General features: G+C 47.6%; 1 protein-coding gene across 2 annotated transcripts in view; it reads left to right on the forward strand.

Moving 5' to 3' along the window:
- Ttll9 (tubulin tyrosine ligase like 9) overlaps positions 1-22,361 on the forward strand; it is a 40,271-nt gene continuing 17,910 nt past the window's right edge. For both annotated transcript variants that reach the window (XM_038332129.1, XM_038332130.1), the window contains exons 1-5: positions 1-67; positions 4,383-4,426; positions 8,597-8,689; positions 15,835-15,946; positions 16,949-17,134. In XM_038332129.1, coding sequence (XP_038188057.1) covers positions 53-67; positions 4,383-4,426; positions 8,597-8,689; positions 15,835-15,946; positions 16,949-17,134 — 450 coding nt within the window. In that variant the 5' untranslated portion in view covers positions 1-52. The remainder of the gene's footprint in view (positions 68-4,382; positions 4,427-8,596; positions 8,690-15,834; positions 15,947-16,948; positions 17,135-22,361) is intronic.

A 22,361-nucleotide genomic window follows, 5' to 3' on the forward strand; every position in this document is an offset into this window, starting at 1 on the left:
AGACGCAGACGCTCTCCCGGTCGCCGGTGGCGGTTTGGTTTGGGCCCATGTCATGTCGCGACAGAAGGTAAGAGTGACACCAATTCCATGCTTTTGATGTCCTTAGAGGAAGGGAAACCGCGGAGGGATTTAGAACAGGAAGGTTGGGTGGGAGTGGGGGTGGGGAGAAAAGAATAGCCTCATCTTTCTAAAGACTACAAGCCCCGACATGCTGTGCGCCTCAGAGACTGGCGTGCTGGCGGGTAATTTACTGAGTCTAGGATCAAAAATGTACCCAGCGTCTTCTGTGGCCCCTAGATATTATCCTGACTTAAAGAAACCTTTAGAGATTCTTTCATCCATTTGCCTGTCTGTCGGTCCATCAAATCTTCATCAGTGGCTTTTCCAATCCCGATTCTATCTGAGCCTCAAATCAGACAAGCTCTTGCATTCTAGGAACCGACAAGGCAATCCTTATTTTAAGACCAAGAAAACTGAGATCGAAAGAAGGGAAATGAGTCGTCCTAGAACCCAACATTCTGGTCCCAACCTGCTACGCTCAGAACAGAAAGTGACTCTGTCTACCAGCAGAGTGCCATGAGTTTACTCCTCCTGCCAGGATTCATTACTCCGTCTAACGTTTGTTTAGCACGCGTCTTTCCTTCTAGACTCCAGGATCGACTTGCTCCCTGTAGCCCTGTACCCCAGCGTCAAGCAGAGACCGCACACAGCTATCACTATTGAGTGAGTGCTGTTGATGAAACTGGGGCGCTACTCTGACTCCTCTATTTTCAAAGCCTCCTCTTTGAACTTTGTGGGTTTACAATGAATTTATCCCCTCCACCTCCACTACGCTGTCATCATGATCCATTTCTTAAAGTAACACTCTTTCAACACACACATTGGGAGACATCTCGCCATTAAAGTGTCATTAACAGAAGTAAAGCAAATGTCTACAGCAGGAGCCCTTCCCATAAATCCTGTTCTCTTTTGATAGTGAAACGATTAAGGTAGCACTGTCTTGTTCTGACTCCATTTTGTTTACTTAGTTCACAGGCCCTCTACCCCGACCTCCACAGCGGTCATGTCTGCCTTGGCAGCATTATTTGAGATTTCCCTGGCCTTGACCACGGTTCAGTTGTATTAATCAAAATAATTAAAGCAAACTAAAATAACTAGGAACTATCTAAGTCAAAACTAATTGGCATGTTGTGTCTAAAATAATTACCGTGCTCTTCCAGGAATGAACGTTTCAAGGTTACTGTGACCCTCATCTAACTTTGACGCAAATTATGTCTTTGTGCGTTTTGCCTTTAAAAGCACTGTACCCTTGAGCTTGGGCAGCCATAGTCACAATCTCATTTTTGGTCTGGTTACTAATAAAAAGCACTTAAAACATTTAATTGGCTTAATTAGAGTGGTTGTCAATAACGCTCTTGCATGAATTATTTTGATATCAACTAGCAGATGGAGTAAGTTTCTCTGTGAATTAAAGAATTACAAGACAGGAAGTGCTCTGATAGCAAAAAAGAAACGTTTATTGGCAAGCATCATAGAGTCCTGGGACAGAGGAAGAGGCCCCAGAGCTGGGAAGACCGTCAACTCCTACGGGGGCTTGGGTTTTTATTAGGCTTAAGGTGTTGCACCTGGTTATCCCCCATCCTCTCTCTATCAGTGTAAAGGTGCCATGTGGCCCTTCTACAGCAGGACTGGATCTTTGTCCTTGATCAGAAAAACAAGTGCAGTAAGAGCTGCCTTGGTGAATGAGCACAGAGGTAACGGTGATAGGGTCCGTGTCCAGGGAGCCAGTACAGAAATGTTGGTTGGTTGGTGGGGATAAGAGTTGGCTCCCTAACCCTCTCTGCCCTTTGGGGTGTAATGAGGGCAGAAAGACCCACTGCATGTACGGAAAAATATTTTCAGAAATGCACAACACACACACACACACACACACACACACACACACACACACACACACACATTGGGGGAAACTTGGTGGTAAAAGAAGAACTTTTTTCTGTTTTTTTGTTTTCGTTTTTTCAAGATAGGGTTTCTCTTCTGTACCTTTGGAACCTGTCCTGGACCTAACTCTTGTAGACCAGGTTGGCCTCGAATTCACAGAGATCCACCTGCCTCTGACTCCTGAGTACTGAGATTAAAAGTGTGTGTCACCACCACCTGGCAGGACTCTTTTTAAAAAGGAAAAGAAAAGAAATCTCTCCTACGCCATTGTTCCTTCGGGCCCCTTGGAGTGGAGGTAGATTGTATCACGAAGAGTGGGGCCAATAACTGAAACTGCTGGTTCTTTCTGAGTCCCAGCCCCTTCAGACGGTTCCACCCTGGCGAAGGTATTCATTAGAATAGATTTACCTTTGATGGATGGAGCCACCTAGCTACTCGCCCTCACCTGAGGCCCTAAGAGTACCTGTGCGACATGGGAAACACAGACACAGAGACTGGGAGAGTGGGGCACCTGGGGACTGGGCGGAACTCCACAAGCCTCACTTGCATCTCCTTCTGCCTGCTTGTCACTTGGCTATGCTGTCACATACAAGTGATGTAGTCCTGATAAGCCATTTGCTGTTCCGAAAAGATACAAAAGCCAGTCTCTTCTGAGACCCCTTAACCTTGGATGGGTCCTTATGGTCGCTGACATCGCATGTACAGTTCATGGCCAGGGAGGTGGCTCAGTGGGAGGGATGCTTTCTGTGAAATTGTGAAGGCCTGAGTTAGATTGCCCAGAACCAAGATGAAGCTGGGCATGGTAGCACACTTCTGTAATCCCAGTGCTCCTCGGGTGAGCTGGGAGGTGGGGACAGGAGAGCCTGGAAAGCTTGAAGGCCAGCTTCCCTGGCCTACAGGGCAGTGAACAACAAAAGGGACCTTGTCCCAAACGAGGTGGAAGGTGAGGACTGATACTCAGGACTGAGCCTGCCTTCTAACTCTACATGTGCTGCAAGGTCATGCACTCTTACACAGAAAAATGCATATATGCACCTCACATACACTGTGTATTTGACACATACAGTTCTTGTGGTATCAGGCAAAAGGGAATGTCAAACATCTGAAGAACCGGAACTTGATGACCGTGATGGGTGAATAACATAATAATTATCAGTGAAAGATGTACCCACCATGTGTCTGAGAGTAGAAGAAACCCCCTGTTCCAAAGAGAACCATCTCTTGGGGAGGCACCTGGTGTGGCTGTGTAAGACATGTGCAAACAGTTCAGTTAAGCTGAGGACAGACTATCCACCCACAGAAACAATGTGATAATGGATACATAGCCTACATCTGTGGTACTGTGTTAAAGGGCAACAGAAAAGGCCACCCACCCTGAAGATGTCATCCTGAACAGGACAGTGTGTTCCCTATATTCATCCATGCCTCAGGGAGCCATCCAACCAGGACTGGGGCCGGTCTCTTTGGAACTTGATTAGAGCCAAACAACGCCCCTATCCATAGAGGACTGGGGAGGTCTTTTGGGAGGTAAGGAAATCACTCTGAGACTGTGGTGGAATATTAGTTGAAGATGTATATTATATTTCATTTATGCTGGGGCATATTTGTTTAATGATGCAAAGATATGTTACATTCTTTTCTGCTTTTATTTGTTTAACTCTGTGAGGCTGTGTTAATTTGCCTGCCTTAAACACCTTGATTGACTAAATAAAGAGCTGAACGGCCAATAGCGAGGCAGGAGAGGGATAAGCGGGACTGCCAGCCAGAGAGAAGAAATAGAAGGGGAAGAGAGGAGGGAGGAACAAAAAGTGGAGGAAAGGAGGATGCCAGGGGCCAGCCACCCAGCCAGCAATGGACTTAGACATAAAGAAAGACATATAGAATAGAGAAAGATGAAAGCCCAGAGGCAAAAAATAAATGGGATAATTTAAGTTAAGAAAAACTGGCTAGGAACAAGCCAAGGTAATAAAACTGGGCATTCAAAAGTAAGAATAAGTCTCTGTGTATATATTTGGGAGCTGGGTTACAGACCTCCAAAGAACAAAGAATTAAAAAAAACCTAAACAGTCCCTTCCTAGATCTTGTGTACAATCAAAACTCAGAATAGAAGGCCCAGACTCTTCCCACGGAGTCAGAGGAGCTCTCAGGCTGGGCTTTGGGTTGGCATTTGAAACACCGATGAGCAGACCTTCATACAGCAATCTTGCCTATGGTACAATTCTCCAGTGATGGAGAAGTCATTCCTTGGTAAGCAGGTAAGTTCTGCCCTGATTTCTGGGCAGAGACGATGAGGGAGAACACAGCCAGGCTGGATGCTCATGCTTGAAAACCTACACCCCATTGAGTGTGGTAATTTGAGAGTCTCACTCTCTGAACTAGATTAAACAGGAAGGTAGGTGGGTGTGCAAAACCAGTTACATCATTTTTTTTTCTCCCTACAGAATCAAAGTTTCAAGGGCCATGGATTGTCAAAAGGAAAAGAGCGGTGAGTGTTCTCACTCAATCCGTACACACAGGACTGGTCCTCTTTCCTGCCCTCTTTCTCTCCTCTACTTCTTTCTATCTCCTCCTTAATCTTTCTGTCTTTATCCTTCTCACATTATGAGTTAGAGTTCTTCCATGGTGGTCCAACTGACCTTGAACTCACAGTGGGATCACAGGTGAGCTCCGTGACATTATTTAGCTTAATGATTATGATTGTAGCCCTAGTGACCATAGTAAACGGTTGTTTACTATGAACAGCTATTGGAAGACAGGCCCTGGGCCACCCCACCACTCCCTGTGCTGTGCCATCAAATTGTCACCACCACCCTTGGTGCAAATCCTGTCAGTGTGTTCACTGTGCAGATGGAGAAACCAGATACTCAGAAGAGCCAAGTGCCCTGCTGGGAATCCTGCAGTCGTGGGGCAGGGCTGGTAGGACTTGGGAACCAGTCCTGTAAACCCGATGCTTGCAGTGTACACTGATCCCTCCCCTCTGGCACTCAGCATCCATGACAGCCTGGCCTCAGAGTTCAGCACCTACTAGTCTGCCTTAAGACCAACCCACCTGGACCAAGCAGGAGAGCAATACTCTTTAGCAGAGATTTTTGGGGTACGGAGGGGTTTGGTGCTTACTACTGTTCACTGAGGTTCCTATGGTTGATGCGGTGACTTCAGGCAGCTCTCTGGGGGCTCTCTCTCCATATGGTTGGTACTATCTCATCTAAGTCAAGTCTTTCTCTTACATCCAGAGCTTCCTTTTTTTCTTTACTTTTTTTTTCAATACTTATGTATACAGTGTTCTACCTGTATGCAGGCCAGAAGAGAGTACCAGATTTCATGAAGGGTGCTTGTGGTTGCTGGGAATTGAACTCAGGACCTCTGGAAGTGTTCTTAACCGCTGAGCCATCTCTCCAGCCCACATGCAGAGCTTCTTAATCCTATTCCAGGTCTTGACTCTGGACTTGGCATCCCTACCCTACCTGACCCTAGCAAAGCCATGAGTACTTCAGTCAACAGGACCCATGCAGCTATTTGTACCAGGGCACCTGTCAATTAGAAACGTGTCTTGTTTGCCTACAAGAAACACAACAGCAAACTGCATTTCTTTCCCTCATGGGATGAAGTGGCCAGAGTGTAGCTGCAGAGGTTCAATGCCAGAGCATTAGGCTTGTGTTGATTCCTCATGCGCATGCAGTACCCGCTGCAGCTCCAGCCTTCGAGTCACAGAGACCCGAAAACAATTGTTTTCAAGGCCAGCCTCACCTACTTGAGACCCTGTTTCAAGGAAAAAAAAATTTTTTGAGACAGGGGCTCTCTAAGCAGCCCTGGCTGCCCTGGTACTTACAGAGATTCCCCTGCCTCTGCCTCCAAAGTGCTGGAATTAAAGGCGTGCACCACCATGAATATCTAAAACTATGTTTATTCAATCTGTTGATCTGTTAGAAGATTAGGAGGAAAATCTCTCCATAAAGATGAGGAGCTGGAAAGGGGAAGATCATGTCCCCTGAAACAGAGCTGGAAGGAAACTCCCAGGGACACACATGACCTGTGATCCCAGGGGATCAAAATACATCAGTTATGGTTTGTCTGTCTGTCCATCTGATCCCTGTACTCCAAAACAGTCTAGTATTGATGATATTAACTTGGTTATTTGGAGGTCGAATAACGAGAATGCTTTTTCTGCTTTAATTGATATGATCATGTGATTTTGCTTCTTGAGTCTGTTACTGTGATAAATTATATCAGATTTTCTAATACTGAGCCAGCTTTGCCTGCTGGAAATGCTCCACTTGGTTACGGGGTATAATTCTTTGTTTTTGTTTTTTGTTTTTGTATTACTGAATTTCCTTTGCCTGTGTATGTTTATGAACATACATATGTGTGCCTATTGTGTGGTGATGGAAATGTAATCCGGGGTCTCCACATTCTAAGCAAGCGCTCTGTGGCTAGCCACTCCCCAGCCCCTTGCTCGTAGCTTTGTTTGCTAACTCTCCGTGTCTAATTTCACTCTCAGGTTACACTAGATGGTCTGGAGGCCCTCTCCCCTCTTCCTTCTTCTGGAAGACAGTACAGAACAGAGGCTACTTTGATGTCTCAGGGAATCTGTTCCCCAGGGAAACCCCCTAGGCCCAGGGACATCTTTGGGGGTGTTTTCACACAATGGATTCAATTTCTCTAGGTATACAGCTACTGCAATGTGTGCCACATCGGGAGAGCTGTGGTGATCTGGGCTTTTCAAGGACTATGTCATCTCAGCTGCCATGTGTTGCTGTGCAGAGGCACTAGCACGCTCTCACTGTGGGCTTGGTGTCTGCAGGGTCTGAGGTAGCCCCACCTCCATTTCATCCCACCCGTAGTGTCTGCTCTTGGTCAGCCTTGCTGATAGATGGGTCAACTTAATTGCTCTTTCAAGAACATTCGTTTTCTTGATTCAGTACACTGTTTTCAGTGGTATTGATTGGTAATTGTGCCCTTTAACATCAGCCCAGAGTTGGAGGGGCAATCTCACACCTGCATGGGGTTGAAGCTCAGGCTCCCCCAACCCTTGGCCTCCTTTGATAGGGGACAATGGGGACTCTTCACTGCCTGAGGCAGATGAATGCCTCAGCCTTGTATTCCTCCTCCTCCGCACCATCCAGTGACAGAGCCAGTGTTGGAGTCCATGTACACAACCTCAGAGAAGGGAGGACGCCCCACTTGATCTCTGCAGGCCCCCGCGGAGGTAGACAGCAGGTGTCCTCTCCATCTTTCACGAGTGTGGAGCCGTTATTATATATTTCGGCTGTGGAAGGCTGTTCGGTTTTGGGCTTCCCTAAGCTGGAGAGAGCAGGCTCCTTTTAAAGGTTGTTTAGGGTCAATGGTCATTAGCATTTCTGGATGCCCATTGGCTGGCTTTTCCATTGCCACATCTGGAACATAGAGAGGCAGAAAGGAAGCTGGGGAAGTCCCTAATGCCATCCCTTTGGTCCAAGGACTCTAACTGGTCTCCTTGTGTACCATTCAGTCTTACATTTGTTTTAAACATGTTTTGGGTTTTTAGTTGCATAGTAGGAGGAATAGGGAAAAGTACAGCTGCTCCATCTCCCCAGCTGAAAGCCTGGGAAAGGGATCTGCAAACACTTACCATGTGATGTAAGTATTAGTCACAGCACATGAGAGGCAGCCAGACCTTGCCTAGCACATAGTAGGGACTTGAGAAATGTTTGGTTTTTATTTTATCATTTTAAGTTTATTTTTTTTTATAAAGTCTCATGTAGCTTATGCTGGCCTCAGTCTATTTAGCCAAAGATGACCTTCAACTGATCCTTCTGCCTCTACCTCCCAAGTACCAGGATCACAAGTGTGAGCCACCATGCCTGACTTACTGTTATTATTATTTTTTTTTTTTTGTTTTTTCAAGACAGGGTTTCCCTGTAGTTTCTAGAGCCTGTCCTGGAACTAGCTCTTGTAGACCAGGCTGGCCTCGAACTCAGAGATCCGCCTGCCTCTGCCTCCCGAGTGCTGGGATTAAAGGCATGCGCCACCAACGCCCGGCCTGTTATTATTTTTTTATGTTCATGGGCATTATGTCTGCATGCATGTTTGTGTGCCCTGAGCATGCCTGGAACCCACAGAGGCTAGAGAAGGCCCTAGGATCCCCTGAGAATAGAGTTATAGATGGTTGTAATCTGCCATGTGTGTGCTGGGAGTTGAACCTGGCTCCTCTGGAAAAGTAGCCAGTGCTTTAATCATGAGCCATCTTTCTAGCCATTATTATTATTGATACTGTTATTTTGATATAAACTTTTACTTTGTGCTCCAGGCTGTCCTGGAACTCACTCTGAAACCAGATGGCTTTGAATTTGTGGCCTCAGCCTCCTGAATTAAAGGCTTGCACTGAAATCGAGGTGGCCTTGAATTCTCAGCCTCAGCCTCTTGGATCACAGGCTGGCACCATATGCTTAGTTTCCTGTTTTCCAATAGCTTAAAGATGCTCAGAGTCTCAGCTTGGTTAGTCTGAGTGTTGACAGGTGTGGTGCTGAGTCTGAGCTGCAGCACAGGCTGTGGTAAGAGTCTGGTTGTGCCCTCTGCAGGTAGAACCTGGCTTTTCTTCCTCTCTTTTGTTCCAATCCTTGGGGGAACCCTAGGAAAGTCACAGTTCTGAGCATGGTTTTTGCTGTCTTTGTTGCAGAGAGCCAAGAACGTTAATCCGGTTCAAGACCACACTCATGAACACTCTCATGGACGTTCTGCGCCACAGGCCCGGATGGGTGGAAGTGAAAGAGTAAGATGCACTCTCCTCCCTCCACTCAGCCTTTCTTTCCTGGGCTCCTTTTGTCTTCCTCTCAGTAGCTCCTTGGTAGCTCCCAGGACTTGCCCTAAAGCGGATGTGAGGTTTCTTTAGCAACACAGTGGGTTGCATGCATTGTTGACATCATCACTATTGCATTTAAGCCCTACTAGCATCTAGTATGGTGTGCTATCTTTCCAGCCAATTACATAAGACACTGTGGCATGTGCGATGATTATCAATTGTCCACTTGACAGGACCTACAATCATCTATAGGGAAAAGTCACTAGGTATGTTTATGTCAGGGTCCAGCCTTGCTGGGGTTCACACGTTCCAGGGTAGGGGTGTGTGGGTTAGAAAAATTAGGTAAGAGGAACAGAGGTAAGAAAGAAATACAGAGAACCGGGAGGGTAATCCAGTGAATACTCAATCCACCTGTGTTTATTTTCCATATGCTTATATACCCCATCCCAAAAAGGGGGGAAGAAGGCAAAGACTACTTTAACATGACACAAAGGACAAACTGAACAGTTACTTGCTTCAGTACTTGAGACATCAAGCAACTATATCCTGAGTAAAGCATTCTGTTGTTTAGGCAGGACATGCATCCACCACACCTTAGACTAAGTGTCCTGTGGGCAGCCACTCCCTGGGTCAGACCTCCTGTCACATCCTTGAAGGAGCAGGAATAGACTTGAATTCTCTGACCTTTGGTCAAGGTGGAGCAGATCTACTTCCGTCGACACTCTTAATATCCAAAACACCAAGTAAGCACACTCTAGGTCAGGAATCTTGTTTGTAGCCACTCCTTAAGTCAGACTTCTTGTCAATAGCTTTGAAACAGCAAGAGTAGTAGGCTTGAGTTCTCTGAACTCCAGTCAAGGTGGCATGGACCCCATGTCTTTGTGAGGGTGTTTGTAGATTAGGTTAATCAAGGTGGGATGATCCATTTTAATAGTAGGCAGAACCATGGGGAGGGGCGGGGACATGGCCCCAGGTTGAATTGAATTTAAAGAGGAGAAAGACAGCTGAGTATCAGCATTCATTCCTCCCTGCTTCCTGACTGCAGGGGAATTGGCACACATGCTCCTGTCACTCTGATGGCCTGTATCCCTTCCAACTCCTCCCTCCCTCCCTTCCTTCCTTCCTTCCTTCCTTCCTTCCTTCCTTCCTTCCTTCAATTCCTTCTTGTCTAGTATTTTGGGTCTAGCAAAGAGAAAACTAACACAGCTTGCAAGTGTCTCTGTAGGATTCCAGCCCAGTTCTGGGTGGTTTCTGTAGTAGGAGGCCACTTGTTTGTTCCAGGCTGCTCAGCAAGAAATAACCACACAGAAACTGTATTAATTAAATCACTGCGTGGCCTATTAGCTCTATCTTCTTATTGGTTAGCTCTTACATCTTAATTTAACCCATTTCTATTAATCTGTGTATTGCCATGTGGCTGTGGCTTACCAGCAAGTTTCTATCTGGGTCTGTCTCTGGCAGAGATATATGACTTCTCACTGACTCCGCCTTCTTTCTCCCAGAATTCAGTTTAGTTTTCCCCAACTAGCTCTGTTCTGCCTTGCTATAGGCCCAAAGCAATTTCTTTATTAATCAATGGCAATCACAGCATACAGAGGGAAATCCCACATCACCTCCCCTTTTCTGTCTAAATGAAAAGAAAGGTTTTAATTTTTTATTTTTTGTCTTTTTTTCAAGACAGTGTTTCTTTGTAGCTTTGGAGGCTGTCCTGGAACTAGCTCTTGTAAACCAGGCTGGCCTCGAACTCACAGAGATCCACCTGCCTCTGACTCCCAAGTGCTGGGATTAAAGGTGTGCACGAGGAAGGTTTTAATTTTAACATAGTAAAATTACATATAACAAAACAGGTATCAAGCAAGAATTTTAGTTACAATAATTATATCTACTTTATCATTTATTATAACTAAGGAAAACTATAATTATAATTATCTATTCTTCAACTCCATCAGAGACTCCAGAAGGATAAAATATTACCTAAGTAAACAGGAAGTGCATTGTAAGCAACTTCCAAAACTCTAGAATTGACAGAGACATCTCACTGCCTGGATAGTCACCCAAACTTCTTCTGTAATATTGGGGCATCCAATCTTAGCCTATAGGCCCATAGTATCCAGCAGACTTTTCCATGAAGCAGGAAATTTGAATATCTGTTCTGCCTAAATTGGCAGTTTGTCAGTCACTTTCTTCTGTGTCCTGCATAATGTCTGGCAGACTCTTTCCTGAAGCAAGAACCCCAAGAAATGGTCTCACTTTTAGGCAAGTTCAACAGTCATTTCTCTGTGGGTCCTGCATGTCCAGGTCACACAGCATAATATCAAGCAGTCCGGGCAAGAGAAGTTGCTTGCCCAAGTAGCTAGAAAACTCCATAAGGATCCTCTTTGATGCCCATCTTCATCTTAAAGTAATTGGTGCTGCCAGGAACAGATGTGTCTCATTGTCACAAGAAGTCTTAAGCTCTTAAAACATTTTAAATGCCATATTCTGTAGCCTTTGAAAGATCTGAAGAATACCTATCCAACTGAAATATATCTCTATATACCTAGAAAACCTAACTAATATGACTACTGTACAGTCAGGAAGAGCCCTCAGGCCAGGGCCTCTCCACCTCTTCATCCTCTGTGAACCCAGGCCCTTTCGGAGTTACAAACAAAATTAGATCTCGGTCAGAATCAGCTTGTCTGTTCATATTTAGAACAGATATGGCCAATCATGTCCCTTTCCTTGCTTACTGCTGAGGAAGAGGATGTGAAACCTGAAATGGCAACAGCCACTCTGGGAGCCAGACAGGCATCAGGGGACTTTAAGGATGACAGAATGGGAAGGTAGAAGGATCCCTGACCTTCACTGGCCATTTAATATTTTCCTCCACAATTGAAGAGTGGCCCAGTGAGCAAGCATGAAGGAATGCACATGAAGGAACTTGCGGTCTCTGTCCGTTATGGTTTCCTGTCCACACTGCTCTACGAGCCTTTGCTCTCTTGGGGCCTGGCCAGCTCTTTGAATTCAGCTCTGATATTTTTGCTTCCTTCACGACTTCACCTCACACCCTTGAACAGGCCCTTTCCGGCCCCAGGCTCCGTTCAGCTACAGTCCTCTGCCACTGCCTTCTTTACACTTTAGATCTTGGCTGAAAGGTCACTTTCAAAGGGTCCTTCAGCTGCCCTACCTCATGACTACTTCTCCCCAAAACAGAGTTCACAGTTCCTCGCTGTGCAGTGATTTCTATCTTGACTGTTGCTGATCAAGCTTACTGGGGTGTTGGTGCTTTGTCAATGTCCCTCCCTCCCTGCCCACCGCTGCCGCTCCCTGGCACCCTGGAGACAGCCTCCACACACAGATGAGCAAATGGACAACGCTTCGTTCACACAGACCCCGGAGGATGCTGGGAGTGACGAGGTGCTGGTCACTTTTCTCATTCATACCCTCATGTTTCTGAAGCCCACTGCTGTCTTCTAGTGAACACACCCCCAGGAGATAGCTCTAGAACAAACTTCCCACACCTCAGGGCAGCCATGAGAGCGACAGCCCACGTTGAAAGATCTACCAGTTACCTTTTTGCTAGTCCCTTCCTTATCTCTCCCCTTTTTATTGGAAGGTAATTTTACCTATCAGAAAATAAACCTTAAGATAAGAAACAAAACAAAACAATTTCAGCCAGGTTCTGTGAGTTCAAGACCAGCCTGGTGTACACAGTGAGACTCTGTCTCAAAACAAAAACAACAAAAACCAATTCCACCCCCTCTTTTTTTTCTTATAGCCCAGGGCATCCTGAGCCTAACTCACTACATAGCTGAGGATGGCCTTGAATTCCTGATCCTCCTGCCTCCACCTGCTGAGTGCTGGGGCTCCAGCCTAGTTCAGTTCCTGTCTTTTATGCTCATAACATTGTATAATTCTCACTGTCCCATTCCAGAACATTTTCCTCTTCCCCTAAATAAGTCCTGCCTTCCAGGAGTTACCCCATGTTCCTCTCCTTGCAGCCCCAACCTCCACTTCAATCTGTTCTACTCAATATACCTCATATAAATGGAGCTGGACAATTACTGATGGAGGATTCTCATTGGTTAATAAAGAAACTGCCTTGGCTTTTTGATAGGGCAGGATTTAGATAGGTGGAGTAGACAGAACAGAATGCTGGGAAGAAGGGAAGTTAGTCAATCGCCATGCCTCTCCTCTCTGAGACAGATGCCATGGAGCCAGCCACCAGGTCAGACATGCTGAATCTTTCCTGGTAAGCCACCACCTCGTGGTGCTACACACATTACTAAATATGGGTTAAAGCAAGATGTGAGAATTAGCTAATAATAGGCTGAAACTAATGGGCCAGGCGGTGTTTAAATGAATACAGTTTGTGTGTTGTTATTTCAGGGCATAAGCTAGCTGTGTGGGAGCCAGGCATGACGAAAAGCAGGCCTGCCCGCAACTCCTTCTACAAATTACCCTTTGCCTTCGTCTTCCTTTCCTCCCTTCTTCCCCATTCTTACTACCCTCCCTCCCTCCCTCCCTCCCTCCCTCCCTCCCTCCCTTCCTCCTGACTCAGCTTCTTGTTGGTAGCCTTGGCTAGCCTGATAGTCTCTATGTAGCCTAAGCTGACCTAAAACTCTCAGTGGTCCTCTTGAGTGCCAGGATTATAGGTACGAGACACTTTGCCCCATTTGTCTGGTCGTCTTCTTGTTCCAAAGGTGCAGCCATGTTGAGCATGGATTCATTTGTATCAGTTCCTTATCTCCGTCCCCAGTGCTGGAGGTGGAACCCAGGGCCTTGTGCATTCTAGGCTACACATCAGAATATTCACCCCTGTTTTGGCTGAATTATATTCCATTTCGTACCATATTGTCCTTATTTCCTCATTAACAGAAGGGCATTTGGTCTGTTTCCACACTAGTATTATTATAAATAAAGTCTGTGAACATTCATGTACAAGTTTTGAGTGGGTATGTTTTTATTTCCCTGGGAGAAAGACCTACATGTGGAATTGTCGGGTCTTGTGGTAGCTTCACATTCAAATTCTTGAGGAAGCAGTAGAATCCTCTGAAATGGCCTCCCCCTTCACATTTCCAGCAGCAACAAATATAACCCAGTTTTCCACATCCTTGCCAGTTCTCATCATTATCCATTCAAAACTTTGCCCTCCAGGTACATGTTTCCTGGGATGCCGTGCTGGCTTTTCATACTTTGATGATTAATAACACATTTTCCTGCGCATGTAGGTCATGAGCAGATCTTTAAAGAAACATCTATTCATCCCCTTAGCCTGTTTAAAAAGACACTCAGGACAAAACTTGGAAGTGGAAAACTTGATTTAACTTTTTAAATTAGCATCCCAAATAGTAAGTTTCCCGATAGTGTTGCCACACATGTACGTCATTGTACTTTGCTCAAAGCCCCATTATGTCCTCCATCCTACAGGCCCTCCCTTTATGCTTTCCTGACCTGTGGAGATGGGTAGCTCCTGACAGTGCTACCCCCCACCTAGGGCAGCCGTATCCTAGCCCCCCTGACTTCTTTGGGATTTCCCTAGAGATGCACTCACTTAGACTTAAGCACTGGCCTTTTGCATTGGGTGACAGTGATTACCAGCTTGCCTCAGTACATGTTATTTTCTTACTTAACATTCAATTAAGAGCAAGAATGTGGCTATTAAACTTTAAAAAAGTCATTTGGAGCTTGTTGGAAATTTGGGGCCCTCAGAGACATTCCGACACAGTGTCCCCTACAAGAGACTTAAGACTTCCACCCCACCCCCGCACCCCTGAAGGCTGAGTTCCTATGCATGATTGGGATCCAGGAGAGGTGCCCATCCCACAGCTGAGAGGAATTAAGAAGCAATCTCTTTAGCTGCTGGAAACTGTGACACACCCAACGGAACTTGTCAGCCACTGTTCCCTTGTTCTACAGAAACCTCAGCACTCAGCTACTCGGACATTTGGCCGGCAGCTCCTGCATGCAGGTCAGGGTTCACAGTAGCCACAGCAGAGTGGTTTGTCCTTGTGATCCTGGGACATCAGCCCGGAAACACCCATGTCAAGGTCACTGCGTGTCAGCAGTCAGCTGTGGTCATTTTTACTCACACATTGAGAACTCATTGTCCCATCTGCCCAAGAAGGTTCTTATGGCTTCTCCCCGTCCTTGTAGCCTGTAGGTGCTGGGATGAAAGAGACAGTGCAGGCCTTTGGGAGACGTGACAGACCAGGGTGCTCTTCCTGGCGTGGTCAAGGTCAGGACTGGTTCAGGTCCTCACTCTAGGTAGCCCACCTCCTCATTGCTTTTTGTTTTGCTCAAGGTGTTTTTCAAAACTCAGCCTACTTGGCTTTAATAGGAAAAAAGCAGGGGTGGAGGGCATTTAGTTAGGTTTCCATTGTTTCCAAAATATCTTCAAGACAATCCACTTAATGGGAAATTATGCCAGAATGGGAAGGGATAATAGGAATAGTGGCGCATACCTTTAATCCCAGCACTAGGGAGGTGGAGGCAAGAGGATCTTTGTGAGTTCATAGCCAGTCAGCTCTACATAGAGAGACACCCCCGCTTTTCTTTTTAAAGGTTTATTTGTTTCTGGAGGTCTTGGCCCATGATCAATCAGTTGGACCTTTCCTCTTAGGCCTTAGGCAAGGCAGAACAGCATGGTGGGAATTCATGGTAGCCAGGAAGCAAAGCCTGAAGCCAGAAGTCAAGAGCTAGTCAGGAGCACGTCCCTCAATAAACTAATATCCTTCTTCTGGACCCCATCCCTAAAGGACTCCTCCACCTCCCATTATTGCCACAGGCTTTTAACACTTCAGCCTTTGGGGACAATCAACATCCAAAGTAAGGTAGCAGGGCAGGTGCAGAGAGGGTGGATTATTCTTCTACCACCCTGTAAGGCAGCCTGCAGAGGCAGCAGTGAGTGCCCCATGGATGGACCTTTGGGGTACAGTGGAAATGGTTGGGATGGAGCAGGTGTGACCAGTCTATTGAGAAGTTATATAAGGCACTCTGGGCACAGGGTGGCTGTGTCTGCTGGTGCCTCAGGGAAGCCAGTCCCTGGGGCCAGCACTCCCCCCTCCACCCACTCATGTGCTGTGAGGCCCAGGAATCCTCAGTCCTCAGGCCTGACCTGTGCCTTCGCACTGCAGCGAAGGCGAGTGGGATTTCTACTGGTGTGACGTCAGCTGGCTGCGTGAGAACTTTGACCACACCTACATGGATGAGCATGTGCGGATCAGCCACTTCCGGAACCACTATGAGGTGAGCCTCAGCTTTCAGGCCTGAGACGTGAGAATGGCTGTCTGTTGGGGTCCTTTGATTGTCCCTGCTACTCTGAGGGGCTGAGAGTGGAGGCTGGGATCGAGAGGTGGGCAGGATACAGCAGATAAAGCCTTTGGTGGCCAAGCCTGAGGACCCGAATTCAGTCCCCAAGACCAACATAGTAAAAGGAGAGACTGACTCCTGGAGGTTGCTCTCTGAACTCTGATACTAGTGGCTTCTATCAGTTAAATGATCACTATCCTGGAAAAGGGCTCAAAACAAAAGCGAAGCTTATTGACAAATGTCAGAACTCTCTAGACAGAGAGGGGCCCTGAGCTGGGTATCGCTGACTCTAAGGGAGCCTAGGTTTTTTTTCTAGGGTTCAGGTACCCACATCTTGATAACTCTCCCTACTCTTCTATTGGTCTTTCGTTTGTTTTTGAGACAGGATTTCGCTATGTAGCCCCAGCTGACCTGGAACTCACTATGTAGACCTGGCTGGCCTCGAACTCACAGAGACCCACCTGCCTCTGAGACTAAAGGTGTGGGCCACTATGTCAGTCCTTCTATTGATCTTAAGGTGTCCTTGTGTCCCTTCTGTTGTAGGGTTTGAGCTGTTTTTCTGTCCATAAGCACAGAAGTGGTTGTAACAGAAACCCCATCCTTGATGTGCAAGTGGGGAAGCAATCATTAATAGGGACCTTGTCTTGATGCATGGTTAGAGAAGCGATTGTTGGCTGGCTAGGGTCAGAGTGGTCCCAACACTCTTTTCCCTCTGGTACATGGCGGAAAGAAACTCACTGCTGGTGAAGGAGTATGTCCTGTTTCCAGGGAAATGGAAACTGGCCGCTGAGGGAAAAGCTCAGCAAGGGGGTCATCATGTCCTCTTTCTCTCGTTTTAGCTGCCCCCCATAAATAAAGGTAATGAAAATTGTTTCTAAAAAGACGTGGGCAAGGCAGGGAGCAGGAGGCTCACCATCTTCCCTGTTCCCTGCTGCTCAGCTTACCAGGAAGAACTACATGGTGAAGAACCTCAAGCGTTTCCGGAAGCAGCTGGAGCGCGAGGCAGGGAAGGTGGAGGCAGCCAAGTGTGACTTCTTCCCCAAAACCTTTGAGATGCCCTGCGAGTACCATCTGTTTGTGGAGGAGTTCCGCAAGAACCCTGGAATCACCTGGATCATGAAGCCTGTGAGCGCCAATGCAGGGAGAGTCGGGGGGCGGGGCGGGACCTGGGGTCCCAGGAACGAATGCCTCCTGTCCCTTTGAGGTTCCATGAGAAAGAAGCTACTCTGTCCTGGAACTATTCCATTGCGGGTGTCCTGTCTAAGCTCCCAGACTAGGGAGCCTGGTGTGGGGCATTCCCTCCACACCCACACCCCGAGGCTTCTGTTCCCATAGAGAACCCTGGGACATGGCAGGAAAGCACCTTTGCCGGCCTCTCAGGCCTCCTGGACCAGACACTTGGGGAGTCCTGTACCTGGTTCTGCTGCAGTGTGTTTGGGAACCACTGCCCTTTACTCTTTTATTTTTAAGGAAATGTTTTAGATTTACTTTTATTTTATGTGTATGCATGTTGTGCCTGCATGTGTGTCTGTTATCACTGTGTGCAATGTCCACAGAGGTCTGAAGACATTGGAGCCTTTGGGACTGGAGTTACACAGACAGTTGTGAGCTGCCATGTGGGTGCTGGGAATTGAACCTGGGTCATCTGGAAGAGCAGCAAGTGCTCTTAACTGTTGAGCTGTCTCTTCTGGCCCTGCCTTCCAATTTTGCCACTCAGTGTCGCCTAAGACCAGCAGCAAGAGCAAGTTCCTCTACGTGAATCGGACCAGAGCACTCAGGCTCACCCATCTGCCCAGTGTTTCTGCCTTTGAACCCGCTCCTGGGTAAGGCGTGTGCACACTCAAGTTTGCTTATTTTGTCCTGACTATCCTGGAACTCGCTATGTAGACCAGGCTGGCCTCAGACTCACAGAGATGCCCCTGCTTCTGACTCCTGAGTGCTGGGATTAAAGGTGTGCGGCACCACTCTCCGCCACACAGGTTTGTGACCCTGACCCGAGCTCCCTGGGTCTGTTTCCTGTCTTGGAAATGCTAGGAGAAATGGCTGCTGTTGGACATCTAACGCCAAGCCTTTCCTCTAACCTGTGTGCTTTGTGCCCAACATGCACAGCTCCAGGGAAACCGAGTCCTGTGACAGTCCTGGGTCAGCACTGTCCCAGCGTACAGACGAAGCAGTAGGTGGCCCAGTGGGCCTTAGCTCAGGGTCACCTGTATCAGATGGCAGATACAGAATTAAAAATCCAGGAGGAGTGTTACAAGTTGAAGGCCCACCTAAGCTGCACAGTGAGCTCCAGGACAGCTTGGGCCATACAGTGAGACCCTATCTCCAGAAAGAGAAAGGAAATGAGCCCCAGGCCCAGCTGAGTAGCAGCAGCACCTGTTCTCAGTCCCCAGCCAGCACGCCTCCGCCATGGGGGACGCGTGCACAGCCCTACCCACAGCTGTCACGGTATTGCCGCTAACAAAGACAGTGGGCTGGGAGAGGAAGCGACTTAATATGCAGTTGCTGGTTCCCAATTAGCAGAAGGTCCCGCCCAACGCAGCTGGGGCTGCCTGTCTCGCTCTGCTCATCCTCTTCATCCTGCTGCCACTGCAGGGCCTCACCAGCCCGTTCAGGACTCTGGGGCCACCTTCCTGGGGGGACACTGTAGATTACTGTGTTTTCCTCTGTACTACCTTGCCCAAGCCCACCCCCTCCAGGCACCTGGGCTGAAGGGCTACTTCTTCCTCACAGAAGGCTATATGCCCTGCTGCCCTCCCCTCACCCTCTTCTTAGGCATCCTCTTAGGCACAGAAAATAGAAGGGGGCTTTGGTAATGCCCCACCCCCACCACAATACTGCTGTGTAGACTCTTGGGGCTCTGGGGCCATCCAACCCCAGCTTTACTCTCTTAGGGATAATAAAAACAGGCCTTTGGACTGGGTCATGGTAGAACAGGCTTGCAAACCCAGCACTTGGGAGGTAGAGGCAGGGGAATTAGGAATTCCAAGTCGTCTTTGGCTACAGAGGTTTAGCCTTGGCACTCATGTGAACCCCAGATGTGGTGGTTGTGCCACCAACACTGAGGAGTTAGAGACGGAGGAGCCCTGGGGCTCACTGGCCAGTCAGCCTGGCTGAATCACTGAGCCCCAGATCCCAGTGAAAACTCCTGCCTCAAAAGTAAAGCGAGGGCTGGAAAGAGGGCTCAGAGGTTAAGAGCATTGCCTGCTCTTCCAAAGGTCCTGAGTTCAATTCCCAGCAACCACATACATGGTGGCTCACAACCATCTATAATGGGGTCTGATGCCCTCTTCTGGCCTGCAGACATACACACAGACAGAATGTTGTATACATAATAAATAAATAAATAAATAAATAAATAAATATTTTTAAAAAGTAAAGCGAATAAACTGGACGTAATGGCGTTTAATGGGCGTTTAATGGCCATTAAACTCAGGGGGCAGAGACAAGTTGGATCGCTGTGACTCTGAAGCTAGCATGGTCTACATAGTTCTAGGACAGCTGAGCTCCACAGAGATCCTGCCTCAACATGAAGAACTAAGGTGAGTAGCTTCTGTGGAGTGACATCTGAGACACACGTGCACATAACTGGTACCCAGACCACACAGCTGTGTGTGCCCCAACACATAAATGTACACATACAAATGAAAAATTTTTTTAAAAGATCAAGCAAACAAATATGATGGTCTTTGGGTCCAGTCTAAGGGCTGAGGACACAGCTCAGGGGTGAAGTGCTTGCCCAGCCTGCCTGAGGCCCTAGGTTCAACCCTCAGCCCTGAAACAAGGGAAACAAAAACAAACAGAATTTAAATCCCACCTAGGTTAAAAGAAATCACACACATCCAACTTTTCTCCACCTGCCCTTGCATCCCAGCTCCTTTGTCGGGATAGAGGGCCCGGGAAGGGCACAGATCCCAGGATCACTGTGGCTGGGATAGAGGGCCCAGGCAGGGCACAGACCCCAGGGCCACTGTGGCTCTTCTAGCCACTCTCAGGGTGCAAGGCAGTAAGTGTGGGGGTCAAGACTGTGCCTGTCCATCAGTCTGTGTGTCCATAAAGCTGCTCTAAGCCCCAGGTTGTGATGTCTTGGACATCCTGAGCTGTTCCCCATGCTAAGGCATCTCCCAGGGGCTTGAGCAAGAGTGTGGGGCTCCTGAACTGTCTATCCATGCGTATGTGGGGACATGCGCCAACCAAGTCACAGAATAGTGCTTTATTTAAAGCCACTTTTAATTTGAGGCACAATTGACATATGAAATCTGACCAATGTCGTGAAGCTGGAGAGGAGCATATATACCCATGTCAGCACAGCGGTTTTCAGCCAGGGTGATGGCACATGTCTATAATCTCAGCACTCAAGAGGCTGAGGCAGGAGAATTGTTGTGTGTTGGAGCCAGCCTGGTCTATCAGGGAGTTCCAGGCCATTCAGGGCTATGTAGCAAGACTGTCTCACAGACCCCAAACAAAACACAATCAAGAATGGGGGGTTTTCAAAGCACAAAGTTTGAAAACTCCAAAAGAAAGCAGCTATGCTGAAAAACAGTTACGGAAACCATGTTCGTCCGGGCCCTCCAGGAAACAGATGTCGGCAAAGACTGAGCACACCAGAGTTGTGCCTCTTGGAGAAAATGAGCAGGGCCAAGCAGGTGGAGCAGAAAGATCTGGAGGGAAGGAGAGAAAGAGGGAGGGGGAAAGGGTGAGAGAGAAGTTTCTACTGCAACTGGGATGGGTGAGAGAGAGAGAGAGCTGTTGCACCAGGGGTTACTCTCCTGCCGTGGTGCAGCCCACACACTGTTCAGCATCTTTTCTCCTCCTCATTGCATATTAAAGGGCCTAACAGCAGGTCCCATCCGTACAGTCGTAAGACACACAGATATGCCTTTGCCATCTAGGAAATAGTTGTCACGTGATATAAAGAGACTGTGGTTTCTTCTGGCGGTAAAGCCACAGGTGTGACCAATACGCCCAAGATGTGTCGCCAGCACGCATCACAGAAAGAAATGCAAAAATCTGCTTAGATATTAATAAAACTAAAGATGAAATAAAAAAAAGTTCTCGTTGAAGTTCCTAAACCCTGTATGGTGTTATTTAATGAGAACAGTTAAGCTGAGGATGGTTTATTGGCTAGCTCAACCGTACCATTCGTTCAGGCAAACTGCTCCTCTGGGCCACAACGTGGTTCCTGCAGCCCTGCCTTTGCCTCATCACACCTCCAGCTGCCACCAGATGAAGGTCCTTGTCCTCCCTCACAAGTCCCTGCAGCAGACTCCCCGGCATCCTGAAGGCCGATGCTCATGCAAATCACATGGCATTAGCCTGAAGCCACCATGAGGACTCAGACCTCAGCCAAGGGCAGAGGCCCTTGGAAGAGTTGATCAAATGCAGTCTGTCAGGTGGGATGAAGTGGGAGAACCTTTGTGGAAGATCACCCACTAACCACGATGCTTCACAGTGGTGCCAGTGAATGGCATATAATGATGTGGTCTCTGGGGGCAGGGCAGGACTGATTAGGGAATAAGGACTGAGAGTGGCCACACTGGTATAAAGTCAAAGTTATACGGTCTGGCGATGTGGCTTTGCTGGCAGAGTGCTTGCCTAGCATGCACAAGGCCCTGGGTTCAAATCCAGCGCCAGACTATACCTCAAGCTGACAGCAGAATTCAGCAGCGGCACCCACATCATTCTGGTTTGCAGCCATGAAAGTTCAAGACTTGAGAGTGAGCCACGGAAGCGTTCATCAAGGTTCCAGAAAGTCATTTAGATCAGTCAGTGTGTGGCAGGTTTTGCAAAAGACACACACACACACACACGCACACGCACACGCACACGCACGCATGCACGCACACGCACACGCACACACACACACCTACATACTTGCCAACATACCTTTTAATGACTGCTTAACAAAACTATCCTGCAGTACCAATGAGCTGTGGGGTGTGGAAAGGGTAGTGAACTTGTTGACGACATTCCTGTGCAAGACCAAGTAGGTGAACATTTCGGAAGGCAGGAGCACGACAAGCTATTGACTTCCCCAGCCCCCTTTCCTCTGGGGGGCCATGAATTACCTATGGCAGGGTGCAATAAAGACAGAATGATTTCAGTATTAGCTGAAGCAAAACCTAATTAGGAAGGCAAATTGATTTCCAAAAAAAGCATTGGATGATATGTTCCAGGACTGGCCAAGATGTTTTTTTAATTGTCTGTCCTTCTGCATTATTCATGCAAATGTATGTCTTTGTAGCAAAGCCCAGTTCACTTTCTTCCTTCAGCCCCATGGGGATTGAATGGCCATTCTTCTGGGCAGAGACAGGCACCCACGGGAAGATGGACCCAGAGATGAGCTGGGGAA

Source organism: Arvicola amphibius, chromosome 5 (genome assembly GCF_903992535.2).
Source record: "Arvicola amphibius chromosome 5, mArvAmp1.2, whole genome shotgun sequence".
In the NCBI taxonomy this organism is placed as follows: Eukaryota; Metazoa; Chordata; class Mammalia; order Rodentia; family Cricetidae; genus Arvicola; species Arvicola amphibius.